The sequence below is a fragment of the Odocoileus virginianus genome, chromosome 1, assembly GCF_023699985.2.
Source record: "Odocoileus virginianus isolate 20LAN1187 ecotype Illinois chromosome 1, Ovbor_1.2, whole genome shotgun sequence".
Classification (NCBI taxonomy): Eukaryota; Metazoa; Chordata; class Mammalia; order Artiodactyla; family Cervidae; genus Odocoileus; species Odocoileus virginianus.
In genome coordinates, this window is record NC_069674.1 from 76,293,004 (window position 1) to 76,307,938 (window position 14,935).

Sequence of the window (14,935 nt, forward strand, 5' to 3'; positions counted from 1 at the left end):
TAAATCTGGCTTAATTCTTACCTCATCTTGAGATTTAACCAGAGTCCTGAATGTTTTTTCTCCACTTTCTCCATCTATCATTTTATTTCGAATCTAAGGGAAATTGAAACAGTTACTTTATGCAGACACTCAGCAGACCAACCAAGTGTGGAAATATTCTTTTAAAAGTTACTGCATTATTGTTATTTTAGGTTATCCTGACAGAACACTTTACAACAGATATTCATTGTTTACCTAAAATATCCCAGCACTACGCCACAGTCTAAGGTAATTATAATACATAGATTTTATTTTTCTACACTGAGGGAGTAAATGTGTAAAATGTGGAAAGCAACTACAAATGTGTGACAAACCATAAAAGAAATACAAGAGTCTTTGAATAGATAAGTGACAGAGTTAATTAACTTGAAAGAATCTTAGATATCTCCGCTCTGGAGCATGAGAGCCAGGTTCAAATTCTGGTTCTGCTACTATTAATAGCTGAGTAACTGGAGACAAGTTACGTAACCTCTTGTACCTCAAATAGATGATCAGTACAACAGATATAATAATAGTAGTAATAACAACAAAAACAATGTACCTGTTTCAGAAGCTCTTGAAAAGCCATGACTGACACATATCACATACTTCAATAAGTGTTATTAATAATTATCTTTATTATTATGGAGGGCTTCCCTGGTAGCTCAGATGGTAAAGAAGCTGCCTGCAATGCAGGAGACCTGGGTCCAATCCTTGGGTTGGGAAGATGCACTGGAGAAGGGAAATGGCAACCCACTCCAGTATTCCTGCCTGGAGAATCCCATGGACAGAGCAGCCTGGTTGGCTATAGTCCATAGGGTTGCCAAGAGTTGGACAGGACTGAGTGATTAACATTTTCATTTTTCACTTTATTATTATGGAAGGTCCCCACAGAGGACATGGCATGCAATGTTGGTTTTGATATAAAATAGAAATTTTCTGACAATAGAGTACTAAGAAAAACATGGCAGCTTCTTTCCTCATGTTGCTTATTGAGTAGTTAAATTCTCTGAAAATTTTCTTTCAATTCTATGGCAACATCCTCCTCCCTATGTTTTTTTAATTGAAATTTACAAGTTATATTTCTATTGAAATATAACCTAACCTGTGGAAGGAGAAAGAAAGAAAACAATAAGGTCACATCCAATTTAAAATATTTATTCCTTTTCATATGATCTTTCGGATGAGAAAGCCTAGGATCTGGAAATTTTTAAAGACAAAAAACAGTCATCTTTGTGCATATAGTCCAAAGAGAGAACCAACACAATGAAACTGCTAAACAAATCCTGTAGACTGGAAGAATCCCAGCATCTGATGGGAGGGTGTTGCTCAGGCCAGCTGCACTTACCTCCACTTTAATATCGTTCTCTAATTCTGCATCAAGGAAATCCAAAGTTACTGGCTCCTGAGATTTGGGGTTCTACACAGAGAACAATTAAGCATATATGACATTGTAAAATGCTGTATAGAGAATAATTCAAGGGATATTTAAATATAGAATTAATTCCATAAAAATTACTTACCTAAGATATATGAAAAAGCTGACTAAATAATTGTATAAATGCAGATTCTTTCATATATATTTTAAAGTAATAATAAGTAGGCTAGGAATTTGAGCCTTAATTGTGGCAAATTCTGATTAATCACTAACTGAGGATACTTATATTTTGAGTCCTGTGTTAGATGGGACATTTATAATCACAAATCCTGTGGGAATATGACTTCTGAAGATCCACTTACAGCTATTTTTTCTTTAGTCAGGATGTGAAAGGAGCAAAATATAGCCATTTGGATAATATATTTGGCAATAAAACAAAGGCAACATGTAAGTAATATACATTATTTGTATTCTATAAAAAATAAGAAATTACATGAGGGAAAATATTTTTTAAATGTTTGAATTTACTTAACAAACAGACACTTCTAAATTTATTCTTCCATCTTAAAATGCATAAAGCAAAGATGCAAGTTGATTCATGTATTTAAATCCCAGAAACTTTACATTTTAATAATGTAATTATTAACATTATAAATAATAATTATTTTATCAATTTTGAAGATAAAATTTATGATCAAGTCATAAGGGTTCTAATAAAGATCAGTTATGGAAGTCTAACTTGAAACATAAACCACAGGTTCACTAATAATGTTTTCTTGCTTAACATGTCCTACTGCTGCTTCTTGCGAGTGTGTAGTAAGAAATCAATTCACTATGTAACAGGCAGATTACTTATTTATACACCTATATCAAACAAAAGTGTTAACCTGGTAAACTGACCTCGCGTGACATTTAAAAATTTTCTTAATCATAAATTAAGGACATCAAAATATTTGATAAACAAATATATACTATTCTCTTATAACACGAGTAATGCAACATGTCATAGTAGAATTTCAAAGTTCACTAGAACATAAAATCATAATACATGTCTATAATTTTACAACTTTAAAAATTTAGAAACTGGATTTTAATGTTTACTAAGTTAGATACCATCAATATATTATAACTAATTAGATAGAAGTAATAAACACAAATTATGCCATATTAGTGCAGGTCACTGGAATTTAAAAAATTATAGCCTTACTGGTTCTTCCAAAATACATTTGAATCATCATTATTTTAAACACTGTTTTACAACTGCTGGCTACCAAAGACAATGCCAAAAATGAAATGTATTAAATATTTATATCAAATGCTGATTAACACAATATACATAGCATGTATTCATTTTATAATAATGACAGAAGTGCCTTCAGGGAGTAATTCCATTTAAATAATGAAAAATATATAACTCCCATAGGTTTTGATGAATGGGAATTCTTAAACAAAAAAAAACTATGCCTGGCACTTCTATTAAAAAAAAATTCAAAAAAAACAAAAACAAACAAACAAAAATTTACTGCTTATGAAATTGATATCTAAATTCAGAAGGTTCTAAAATATTGAAAATAAGTATTGGATTGTTCAACAGGTTAAAATACTGATTTTTCTTTGGCAGCATTTTACTGGTTCAGAAGTACTCTTTTGAAAAGTAACATGTTTCAGAAGAAGAAAATAAAAATCAGCATTGAAAATAATTCTAGTCCTTTGCTTAAAATATGAAATTGAGCACATTTCTATCAAAAGGGGACTCTAAAGTTGAAAATGTTATTCTAAATTTCTTACTTAGAGTCATATGAAATAAATTATCTTTACACAAACACCCTATCAGCATATGACAATTTTAACTCACTGCAAAACAAAGTCAAAACAAAATGATAAAATATAAACATAAATAAGAATATCATCTTACATGCAATGGATAATGCATAGCATGACCAGACCCAAACAGCATGCATGGAGGAGGCATTATCAGGAAGAATTGGCAATATGAAGATCATGTCCCAATCCAACATATAAAGACACAGAGAGGAAAAGGAAATCATAAAAGAAAAATGTCAATGCATCACTTGTAATTTGTATATGGCAATCTGGCTGACCATTTTTTAAAAGACTCATCACAGGTAAAGTGATAGAAAAATTCAAAAGCAGACTCATATCGAAAAGTACCAAGAGAAGCATGAGAACTGAATCCAGTCCCTGCGTTCCCAATACTTTCATTTTTTAAATATTTTTAAATATGTTTTAAATATCCAACAATCCTCACCTGAAAAATTTAAATATCAACTAATATAATGATTAGTACTATTTGTGGAACTAAAAAGGCAGAATGTAATGTTGTAAAATATTTTAATTTGAAATAATTAACAGCATTATTAAAAATACCACATAGTTCAAAAAATATTTTCTAAATTTAGAAGTCTTGTGTGGTTGCTAGTTTGCCATTTGAAGATTCCTTAAAACAAAAATAAAACAAACCATTTTCCAGGTTGTTTTTTTTTTAAGATTATATCACAATATTTACATGCAGTATTTCAAAGTATTGCAAAACTAAAAATTCACTAAAATGCACATGACTGCAATGAGTATAATTTAAGGTAATACACAAAAAGAAACATGCAAGAGGAGTAACATAAAACAATTTAATAAATCAAGAAAAGACAAATTTTAACTGTAGAGGAACCATAAAAGATATGAAGATTGACAGAACAACATGAAATTCAGATTGTCACAGAATTTTAGAGCGAGAAGGGAACCGAAGTTTTTATTAATCCAAAGGCTCTGTTCTTTAGAATTCCCTGGGAATCTTTAAAACTATTCATGAGCCTCGGGCCCATCCCTGGCCAAATTAGGTCAGAATTTTCAGGAGATGGAGCTGGGGATCTATATCTAGATTTAACTTCCTCAGACTATCCTGTGTAGGATAGGAAATAATTAATAGTTTAATCTTCCTACTTTTCAGATGAAGAAACTGAAGTATCATGACGTTTAGTGAACTACTAAAGGAGACAGTATTGGTTATAAGTAGAACAAACTGGAGTTCAGTTCTACAAATTCATAGTGTAATATCCATTAATATCACACTACCTCTCCATTACAATATCACCATTTTTTAAAAAAATAAATAGGCTTATATATAAAACCTTAAGTCATACTGAACTTTTTTCAAAATTTTGAAATGCTCTTACTAAACTTTATGGAACTATAGGAAGAATCCTTTCATGATGATTATTTTTAGTGTTTAATGTTTATTTTCCCACCAGAGGAAAGATTTTGCAAATGAGTTTTCCAGACAATATTAATTTGCGATTTTGGACATTTTTAACTAGGTGACGTGAACTTTCTCTAACTGCTAACCCGAAAATATGCTTTTAGAAATCCCCCCAAATTTTTGCTTAAATTGTGTGATTCATAGAAATTAGACATCAGAATTGTATTTTTATTTCCACTTAGAAGTTAATTTTACAACCAGTTGTTAGGATTACATGGATTTGCCACTGATTTCACAATAATATTTAATAACAAACCTAATTTTAATTTTGTGATTACTCTGATTATTATCATTGTTACATAATTTGCAGCAGTCTTTAGTCAGCAAATGCATACCCTCTGCCATCATTAATAACATTTTTGCTCCAATTTATTGAGAAATGATGCTCATCTCCATCTCATGCTCTGGAAGCTTGCTATCAAGAAAGGCGGCATTAATCATATGCTTTTAGGAAAAGAAGCTTGATCGCAACTCTGATTTAGCAAATTTGAAGGCACTGCTAACTTCAGTTACCTGAAAATTGGGTCTCCTTTTTCTTAAATTAATTGTTGGTATACCTATGCCAATAGGCTGAAGCAACAGAAAGATGGTAATTCACCAACTGTGTATCAACCTAGGTAAAGGTTCTACCTTATCATCAATTTTGGTCAGATATTTCCTCAATCAGAAACAGGTATCATCAAGTTCATGATGAGTTAATTAACAAAAGTTCAAAAATATTTTTAGTGAAAAAATATGTAAACCTAGTAAAATTACTAAACATTGTTTAAAGCAAAATTACTAGTATTTTTCTTTTATTCCTAAAAAAGAAGTAATAAAGTAGGAAAGGAGAAAGATGCTTTCTCTCAGACAATTTTTATGCTTACTTATTTTATTTTCACATGCTGCATGGCTTGCAGGATCTTAGTTCCCTGACCAGGGATTGAATCCAAGCCTACAGCAGTGAAAACATCAAGTCCTAACTACTGGATGGCCAGGGAATTCACTATACTGTTTTAAAAACAAAACAAACAAACAGAAGCATAAAAGAGGAATACTTTAGAATGCATATGATTCATATATGTTAAAATACAAATATTATAGGATATTGAAAAGTTCTGATCTTAAACGCTTAAACTTTGTGGCCTTGCGGGACATTCCTGGTGGTTCTGTGGTTAAGAGTCCATGCCTCTACTTGCAGAGGCAATACCGCTCCCCCTGGTCGGGGAACTAAGGTCCTGCATGCTGCATGGAACGGCAGAAACAAACAAACAAAACCCATCAAATCTGGGCATTTGTTAGTGACAACAAACATTGTATCTATGGAACAAATGGTGAATTCAATCATAACACTGTAGGTTTATTTTAAATACTGACTTCTCAAATGTAAATTACTCAGAATTTCCTATACAGTAAATAGTTCTTAAGACTGATAGAAAATGAGATATCTAGTAAGTATACCTAATCTAGTTATGTCAATGAAACAAAATGGAGGAATTCTAAACTCTATTTTGGAATAAAGGAGGATACATAATTCAGCACTTGTCAAAATTTGGTCATGGTAGAGACTTTGAAGAGTCACTTTGAGAAGATAAGTAACGATTCCTTAGAAAATTAGATATGCAAAAGATTCACAGATATTTTATTTTCCATTATTCTTGGCTTTAGGGTACTTTTTCTGCCTTCTAAAAATTTCAGAATTGTACTCAAGTAAGTTGAATTAAGATTACAGTTTCAGGAGGAAAACACAAGGCATTCAGCAAAGAATGCCTGCATAAGATTAAATGTTGATCTTGCTAAATAATAATGGGTACTATGGAACAAGGCATTATTTTTCTATATTTTCACTGGTGAATTTTGAATTAAAAAAATTAAGATTAATTTTGCTAGCATGCTACTCTAACCATATTGGCATTCTGTATTTATCAATTTCTAAACAACTGTATTACGCTGTATTATCCTTTATCAGGTTCTTGTATCTATCTGTCTAACTAGTACCATCATCCACAAAAAGAATTATATCTAACCTGTTAATAATGAGAATAAGCATATTTAATTCAAAAGCATGAACTTCAGAAAAAATACACTGATAGTTCAAACATTTTAAATGGTTCTCTAAAACTATTCTCTTAATAATTTCCTATATAAAAATATGAAAAATAACATAATCCTGAAGAAAAATTAAGCACTTGGGCTTTAATATGAATTTATAAATAATTTATATTTTGTTTGTAGCTTTCAAAATTTTAGTAAATTGATTATTCCAAGTATGAGCCAGAAACATGTTTAAAGCATTCAAATAGTAATAAAATATTTTCCACATAAACACTGGTTATTAGTATAAGAATGCAGAAAGGGGAAAAACTTTTCAAATAATTACCTCTAAATGATTGATTTATATATTTACATATATTCATTATTCTCATTATTCTTCTTTATTATTTTGTCTGTGATATATTTTAGTTCCTTTTGGGCAAGGAGTTTAGACTCACAATCTAAAATGTCCAGCTACATAAAAGTAGCAGTCCTTCACACCCTTCAGCACATTATGTTATTATCATATTTAAATCATGTTACTCATGGGAATATAATTTAAATATATTCGCTATACAATGTAATACAAAATAATACTATATAGTTTTTACAAATCTTAAGGTTCAGAAAGAACAATGCTCAATTATAAAAAAATCATAATGTCAGCCGATCATAAACAGCTCTAAGACACTTGACATGTTTTTAAAGAGCTGTGACACATTAATGATAGCATGAGAAATGCTTCTCTCATATTTACAGTAAAGTAACAACTTTAAAAATAATTCAGGATGATCAGTAGGTACAAATAATCAGTAAATATTTAGATAATGATGGTTTTGTATGGAAATAATTTTGAGTGAGAAATAAAATGCAGACATTAGTTATAACAATTCAATATGTTTTAATATTCAATATCAATGGTTCTTAATTATTACTTTTTTGAATAATTTTTAATGACCCTACTTGATCTCCTAAAATATCTCTAACATTAAATATCTATGCCTGGGGAGAAGGAAATCGTATGCGTAAGTCTGCATAGATTTCCCTGAAGCGTGGCTTAAATTATCCTTAATATTATCTTCAAAGTTAAATAATAACTTGAAGCTGCTTATAAATTAAAAATAAATAGGGTTTTGCCAGCTTTACTTATAGATACATAAGTGTTTTACCCATGAAGCATTAATGAAAAGTGAAATGAATTGGATGAGATATTTAGGAAAGTATTTTATATTCTGGGAAAATAGGAATAAAGATTGCGATAAAATCTTTAATGTATGGAATTTTATAATTTTCCTAGAACTCACTGATTAATAAACCCTTCCCAGTTATGAAGTCCATCTCACTGAGTTTTACTTACTGCATTTCATACATATCGTTATAAGCCTGGGAGATGGAAAGGAGAGAGAATTACCAGAAAGAGAGAGAGAGATGGACTACGCAGAGAGGAACATGAATAATGCTATCAGGTTTACACCATCCAGGCAACCTCCTTTATTACCTTCTGCCTAATTAAAACACCAAGGAGGATGCGCGAGGCTCAGGCCAGGAGGGGATAATGACTGCCTCCGAGATGGGACTACTGGTTAGCTGGATACTGGATAGGAATATTGCAGAGCTAAGCTGGTAAGCGAAAATGAACACTGCTTTCACATCTTCGCACCAACTGTGGCCTTGTTGTATTAACATTACACACAAAATGCTTTTTTATATGTAGTGCTATATAGTGAATTTAAAAATGATGAACCTAATAAGAACAGTAATCATTAATTTTACAGAACACTATCACTGTAAACAAATTATAGACATACCTTTGGCTGAAGATTTGGATGTAATAAAACATAACCATTAGGATCAATTGCAAAATAATAGCCGTTGGGGCACAACTGAAAAATAATAATAATAAATTCTTAAACACATATTTTAAAGCATAAAGAAAGGTAACATGATATTATAACATTCTTTTAAGAATTCTTTTAAATATTTAGTAGCTTTGCTAAGATAAATGCACAATTTTTGAGAATTTCTTAAGTGCTTTAAAGACAAGCTAAATTAGTATAGTTTTAAAATAAAAAAGGTATCAAAAGAGAAAATTGCATCTTACTGTAAAACGTGGTGTTAGTCTTTTAATATCTTCCAAAGACACATCAACTCCCATCACACCAAGAATCAGCTGATTCTATAAGAAGACAGCAACAAGGCAGTGTATTTTATACCAAAAATTTACACATTTCTATACAAAATTATACATTCATCCTTGTGCTCGACAATGCTTGTATTTCACATTAGGTTAAATATATATATATGTATTTATGTATAAGGGTGAGACAATTAAGCTATCAGTTTGCAGTGATTCTCAGCTGTGATTTTTCTTTTCCCTCAACTGTATTGTTACTAGGTTAAAAGTGAAATCTTGATTATTACAGCTAAAATACAAAAAATATATGAAATTTTAAATTTGTTTCTTTTTGTACTAATTACCCCTATAGTTTAATTGATATTGTACAGTCAACAGCTGTAAGTGGGGGTTGTGTGTGTATTTGTGAGTACAAACTGACTTTGTGCTATAATACAATTCAGAAATCACTTCTTAAAGTTAGACAATACCAAATAAAAAACCATGTATTTTTGCTGCCAATAGTAGTGTATATGTGAAAAGTATGTGATCTTATGTGTAATAAAATGGAAATTCTCACAATACTATTCCTGGTTGCTGTTAACTTCTAAATACCAAACAATGGGCATCATAGTTTTAGTTGCAAATAAAAGAATCCATGTGGCAAATTGTTACCATAGTCTTCTATGGGACACAAGGATGGAAATGGTGTTAAAATTTGGAATCAAGTCTGATTCCTTCCTGGAACCAGGATTCCTGATTCCAAATTTTAACACCATTTCCATCCTTGTGTCCCATAGAGGGGATCGGGATGGGGAATACATGTAAATCCATGGCTGATTCATGTCAATGTATGACAAAAACCACTACAATATTGTAAAGTAATTAGCTCCAACTAATAAATATAAATGAAAAAAAATATATATATAATTACATAAATTATAAAATAATAAAAATTTTACACAGAAAGTCATTAAATCCAGTCTTAAATCCAGTCAATAGTTATTATAAGCACATTGTAAATCCTGTGTAGGTACACACAGAATGAGAAAGTTAGGTCAACAACCTGCTGTTTTCCCATGAACCAACCCAGAGCCCACTCAGAGCATGTTCCCCCAATTTAAGCAATCCCTTACACAGTCTATATGAGGAGTTAGAGAATTACTCCCTTCATGAGTTATGATAATTAGAACCAGCAGATATTTAAGAATGGTAATGGGCCCCCAAAGAGGAATAACCAATTTTTTCTATGGCAACATTATTAAAATAAGGAGTTCAACTGAAATTTATAATAAGTGAACAAATAATGCTTAAGTGCAACATTCATTATATTATAAACTATAAGTAAATTTCCCTCAAATCAGGAGTGTCAGTCAAAATATAAAATCAGTATTTAGTATTTAAAAATCTTAATTCTCCTAGATTTTTAAATCCCTTCTAATGCAAGCTAAGAGACAGGAATACACACCTACTTTAAATCAAAAGTATTTTTTAAAATGAGATAATTTAATAAGCACAAGATATATATTTTTCAACATTTGTAGAACTTTAGGTTGGTAGCATTGACAATGCCAGTGCTATAGAAATAATTACTTTTATGAGACTCATTAAGCATATTTCCTCAATCTTAAAAAAGAGAAAAGCATAAAGAGAACTATTCTTTTAAATCATATCCTTAAGTTACATGATAATTAAAAAAAAAATAAATTTCTTGAATAGGACTTGGAGGATGAGTGATCCTAAAAACATATCTATATATGTCTGATACAGACATTACCATATTATTTTTTTTCCCTTTGGATTTTTTTTTGTTTGAACTCCATGGGTATCTTAGATGCATTTACAAATGTGGACACAGTAGTACTGCCTATTTATCATGTATTCCGTAAATTCTTACAGGAAACCCAAATGAACTTTCTGGTCTGAGCAATAATTACTCCCAGATCCTGAACTTGTGTTCTTGTCAGTTAAATAGAGTTAAGTTGAATCTTGTCTCTGGGGGAACTGAGAACTTGTCCTGCATTTCCTTTTTCCCAGGTGGTTATCACATAGACAGCTGCTGACTTTTACTTTCAGCCTCACGAGACAGTTACGTTGTATGTATTTCCTTATAGAAATATCTTATCCACACTGAGCTTCAACGTCATAGTTTATCATTTATTATTATTAATTTTATCAATTAACTTTTAACCTTTAAGTTTGTCTTATTTTCATTTTGGCCGGTTATGTTGAAGACCGGAAGAGTTCCAGTAATGACAAGTCCCAGTTCCTAAAAATAGATTCACAGAAAAAAGTCAAATTCAAATAACAATTTAAACTTTGTCATTATGCATTAGTTTCTGAATATCTGATACTGTATTTTAGTTGCTTTATAAACCATAAAGCCATAAAAATTAGAAATTGATTTTGAAAGCTTATTTAAAAGTCAATGAAATAAATGTCTTAGAAATTAGTAGGATCTATTAGTCAGTTCTTTAAGCATGCAACATCTAAAATAATACCCTTAAGAGAGCATTGCAATAACTTTAAAAGTCAAATTACACTAAAACTTATAGTAACCCTGTCCATTCACTCTCTTTTTTTTCATAGTGAGTTCACCTAATATCAGAGGCCACTATGAACAGAGTGATATTAAAATATTGTTTCAAATGATTTAACTTTTCTTTTTTTCTCAGCTCCATTCTTAAATTTTTTCATGCCCTAAGCCAAAGGCTTCAGGCTAAATCACAGATGTGTAGCAGAATAATATTATATTATAAACAGAAAAAACATGGTACTGATAATACATTTCTAGGATATTCTAGGTAAGCATTATGATGTTAAAAGAAGCAACATTGCTTCTATATGCTCTCCAAAATGAACGTTTTGACAAAGTGAAATGATGCAGACAGCTGCAATAATCAAATATGAAAGTCCAGTCATGAAGCAGTTTAGTAGAACAAAAATAATCACACAGATTTAATCAGCATGTAGATAATTTCATATGTTACATGAATACACAGAGATTAGCTGGAAAAAACTGATTTTCAGGTCAGAGGTTGCATTTTATGATTGTCATCTGCAACAATTATATTCCTGTTACAAATATTTCATGTCAGAACTACATTTTTAACAAAATTAATCTTTAAAATAATTTTAAAGTTATTGTTGAAAATTCTGAATTTACTGAGAAATTATTAGTAATCTTTTTCTGAATAATGACCCCAAATCCAAATCTATTGACTCCTGTTCTAATTCTAGAAACAGAACAGTCTTATAAAGAAAATGGTTTAGGCTATGGTTTATTATTAATTATACACATGGGAAGCTCAAAAACAGTAGAAACTGAATTAGTGGGAAAGGACAATCATACACTTTCAGCAGAACAAGATAACAAATGATTTGGGACCAAGGAAATTAAGGAAATAACGACACATAGTTGGCTGCATGATAGGCATGTTGGCTTTGTATTTAGTATTAAGGGAGAAAATTTGACCATGAAAACATCCTTAATTGAATATGCAAACTAATATCTGCAACGAAAACTTTCCACCTCAAATAGTGTCAGATTATAGATAATTTATAAACCTAGTATCCAAAAGACACCAAAATCCATGGATGTTCAAGTCCCTTATATAAACTGGGTACTATTTACATATAACTCATGCTCATCCTTCCAAACTTCAGATCATCTCTATATAACTTATAATACCATTTACAATGCAAAAAGGTAAAGTAAAGTAAAGTGGAAGTCGCTCTGTCATGTCTGATTCGTTGCAACCCTATGGACTGTAGCCTACTAGGCTCCTCAGTCCATGAAATTCTCCAGGCAAGAATAGTGGAGTGGGCTGCCATTTCCTTCTCCAGGGCATTTTCCTGACCCAGGGATCAAACTGGGTCTCCTGTATTGCAGGCAAATTCTTCACCATCTGAGACATCAGGAAAGCCCCTTACAATGCAAATGCCATGTAAACAGTTGTAAATACAATGTAAACATTATGTAAACATTATGCCAGTGCCTGGCAAAATCAAGTTTTGCTTTTTAGAACTTTCTGAATTTTTTCCTAAATATTTTCAATCTGCAATGGTTGTACCTATTGACACAAGACACATATATGGAGGACCAACTGTGTATATATTGAGTACATGCACGGTTTTAGGAATGGTAGCATGGCATAAATAGAAGCAATCTTTTTCTTTGCATCACTTTCACAATTACACAGAATACCATAAATTTTTTTCTAAGTATGGTAATATGTGTGCCCAAATGAGATACAAGGCTTCTAACATGTTAGACAAACATAAACTGCACTCAATTCCAAGGCACTGTGTAAGTTTCTAGAGAACTAAGAAGAGAAATAAAGCAAGATATCAGCTCTCTCGGAATTTATTTGATATTTAGTTTTTAGTTTCCAGAGTGTAATTCTTTTCATCTAACATAAAGAATCTTACTTTATCTCCCAAATAAAATGAACCCTCCACAATACTGTCCCAGTCTTGATTCTAGTCTTATCTTCCATTATCTGCAAAAGTGACCAAAGTATCATCCTTTCAATATACATAGCACTTGTCCAATTTTTGCTGCTCCTTTCTGTAATTTCTCTACACATCACCAATTGTAGAAACCTTACCTAGACTCATATATTTAGCTAAAATGACACCATATTTTTAACCTTATTCTATCACCAAATATGTGGCCTCTTTCTTCTGATTTTTAGAGTTCTTTTCATTTTTGTCATTATGTTTATTATATTTTGTATTGCAATATTTTTATCTTTTTATCTTTTTGTAAAAAATAACTGTGAACCTGACCAGATTATTTTTTGAATGTGCTATGTGCAGAGACTATATACAAGTAATTGGAAGTAAAAGATGGGTCATGTTTGAGTATTAAGTTAGAAGAAAGAAAGCATTATGTATCCACTGAGGAGTCAATTAATGTGTCTCTTTTTGTTCTTTTTTTTTCTTTAACATTTAGTCTCAGCTAGCAGAACAGCAGATTCAGAACCAAAATCACTTCCTAAAGTCATTTATGCTATCTGCAAGAACCTTACCAACAATGCAGACATGCTGGTTAATGAACTTCTGGTCATAGGAAATACAAGAGGGAATAATTATTGACTCCTCCTATCATACTCTGTCCTGTGATGGATTTGAATGCGTGAAACATTTTGACCACAGCTTCAGATGACCATGTGACCTTAAATAAATATGTGATGTCAAGAAGGAACACTGGACGGTAATTTTAGCAAGGGCTTGAGGTAAGCAAGCTTCATTTTATCGTTCTTAGCATGCAAGGCTGCTGCTAATAGTGCCTGTTTTTCTCCTAAACTTCCTGTATATGTTTATTTTACAAGAACCAAATGATAAGTAATTCTTTCTAAATAGATTGCATTCTGCCCTGTGGGTTCATCACTGTATTCAGGAAAGTAGTATCAGCATATAATTAAACTCCAAGTAGGAAAAGGGGTTACTGAATCAGCATCTATTTTTCAGGGTTTAGTATTTTAAGTCTCTCTGATGTTACACTAGCAAAATTGTTAATTAAGTCTTCTCTAATTAAGATAAGCATATGAATAAACCTTATTACTATTTATAACTTTCCTATTAGGAGAGGAAAAAGTTATACTAAAATATGATTTCTCAATTTCAGCCCTATTGACATTTTGAGCTAAATAAGTCTTTGTTTTGTGTGTGTGTGTGTGTGTGTGCGCGCGCGTGCGCGCACACGTGAGTGTGTTGGGAATGTGTGTGATTCTCTTGTACATTGTGGGAATGTCTAACAGCATCCCTGACACCTATTCATTGGATGCCAGTAGCAAACCCTCTCTATCCCAGTCATGACAATCAATAATACCTATAGATATTTCCAAGTGATCTGAGGCAAAATTGCCCCCAGTTGAGAAAGAACCACTGCTCTGAAATATGATGGCATGCCTGTACTACAATTCCCACTGTGCAGTGGACAACCGAACATGTTTTTATTTGTTATTTCACATCAGATTGAATCACTTCAATGGGCTATTTCCATAAATATTTGGGGTTGACTCTAAAGCAAGAAATTATAATATGAAGAGGTGATTAGGTTTGTGATTATTCCAGGGTGGGGTAAGATATTTGTTTATCTAGTTGCAAGTACTTGAGTTTTGTTGAGTCTGGT

General features: G+C 31.5%; 1 protein-coding gene across 7 annotated transcripts in view; it reads right to left on the reverse strand.

Moving 5' to 3' along the window:
- The window catches only part of CACNA2D1 (calcium voltage-gated channel auxiliary subunit alpha2delta 1), a 510,209-nt gene that overhangs the window by 54,711 nt on the left and 440,563 nt on the right, over positions 1 to 14,935 (reverse strand). For 3 of the 7 annotated variants that reach the window (XM_070469965.1, XM_070469957.1, XM_070469976.1), the window contains exons 16-21: positions 10,988 to 11,065; positions 8,785 to 8,859; positions 8,492 to 8,566; positions 5,184 to 5,240; positions 1,367 to 1,423; positions 22 to 93 (exon numbers count right to left, since the gene is read on the reverse strand). In XM_070469965.1, coding sequence (XP_070326066.1) covers positions 22 to 93; positions 1,367 to 1,423; positions 5,184 to 5,240; positions 8,492 to 8,566; positions 8,785 to 8,859; positions 10,988 to 11,065 — 414 coding nt within the window. Of the gene's footprint in view, positions 1 to 21; positions 94 to 1,366; positions 1,439 to 5,183; positions 5,241 to 8,491; positions 8,567 to 8,784; positions 8,860 to 10,987; positions 11,066 to 14,935 lie in introns of all 7 variants that reach the window. The other 4 variants (XM_020884065.2, XM_020884063.2, XM_020884064.2 and 1 more) reach the window with 2 other exon arrangements.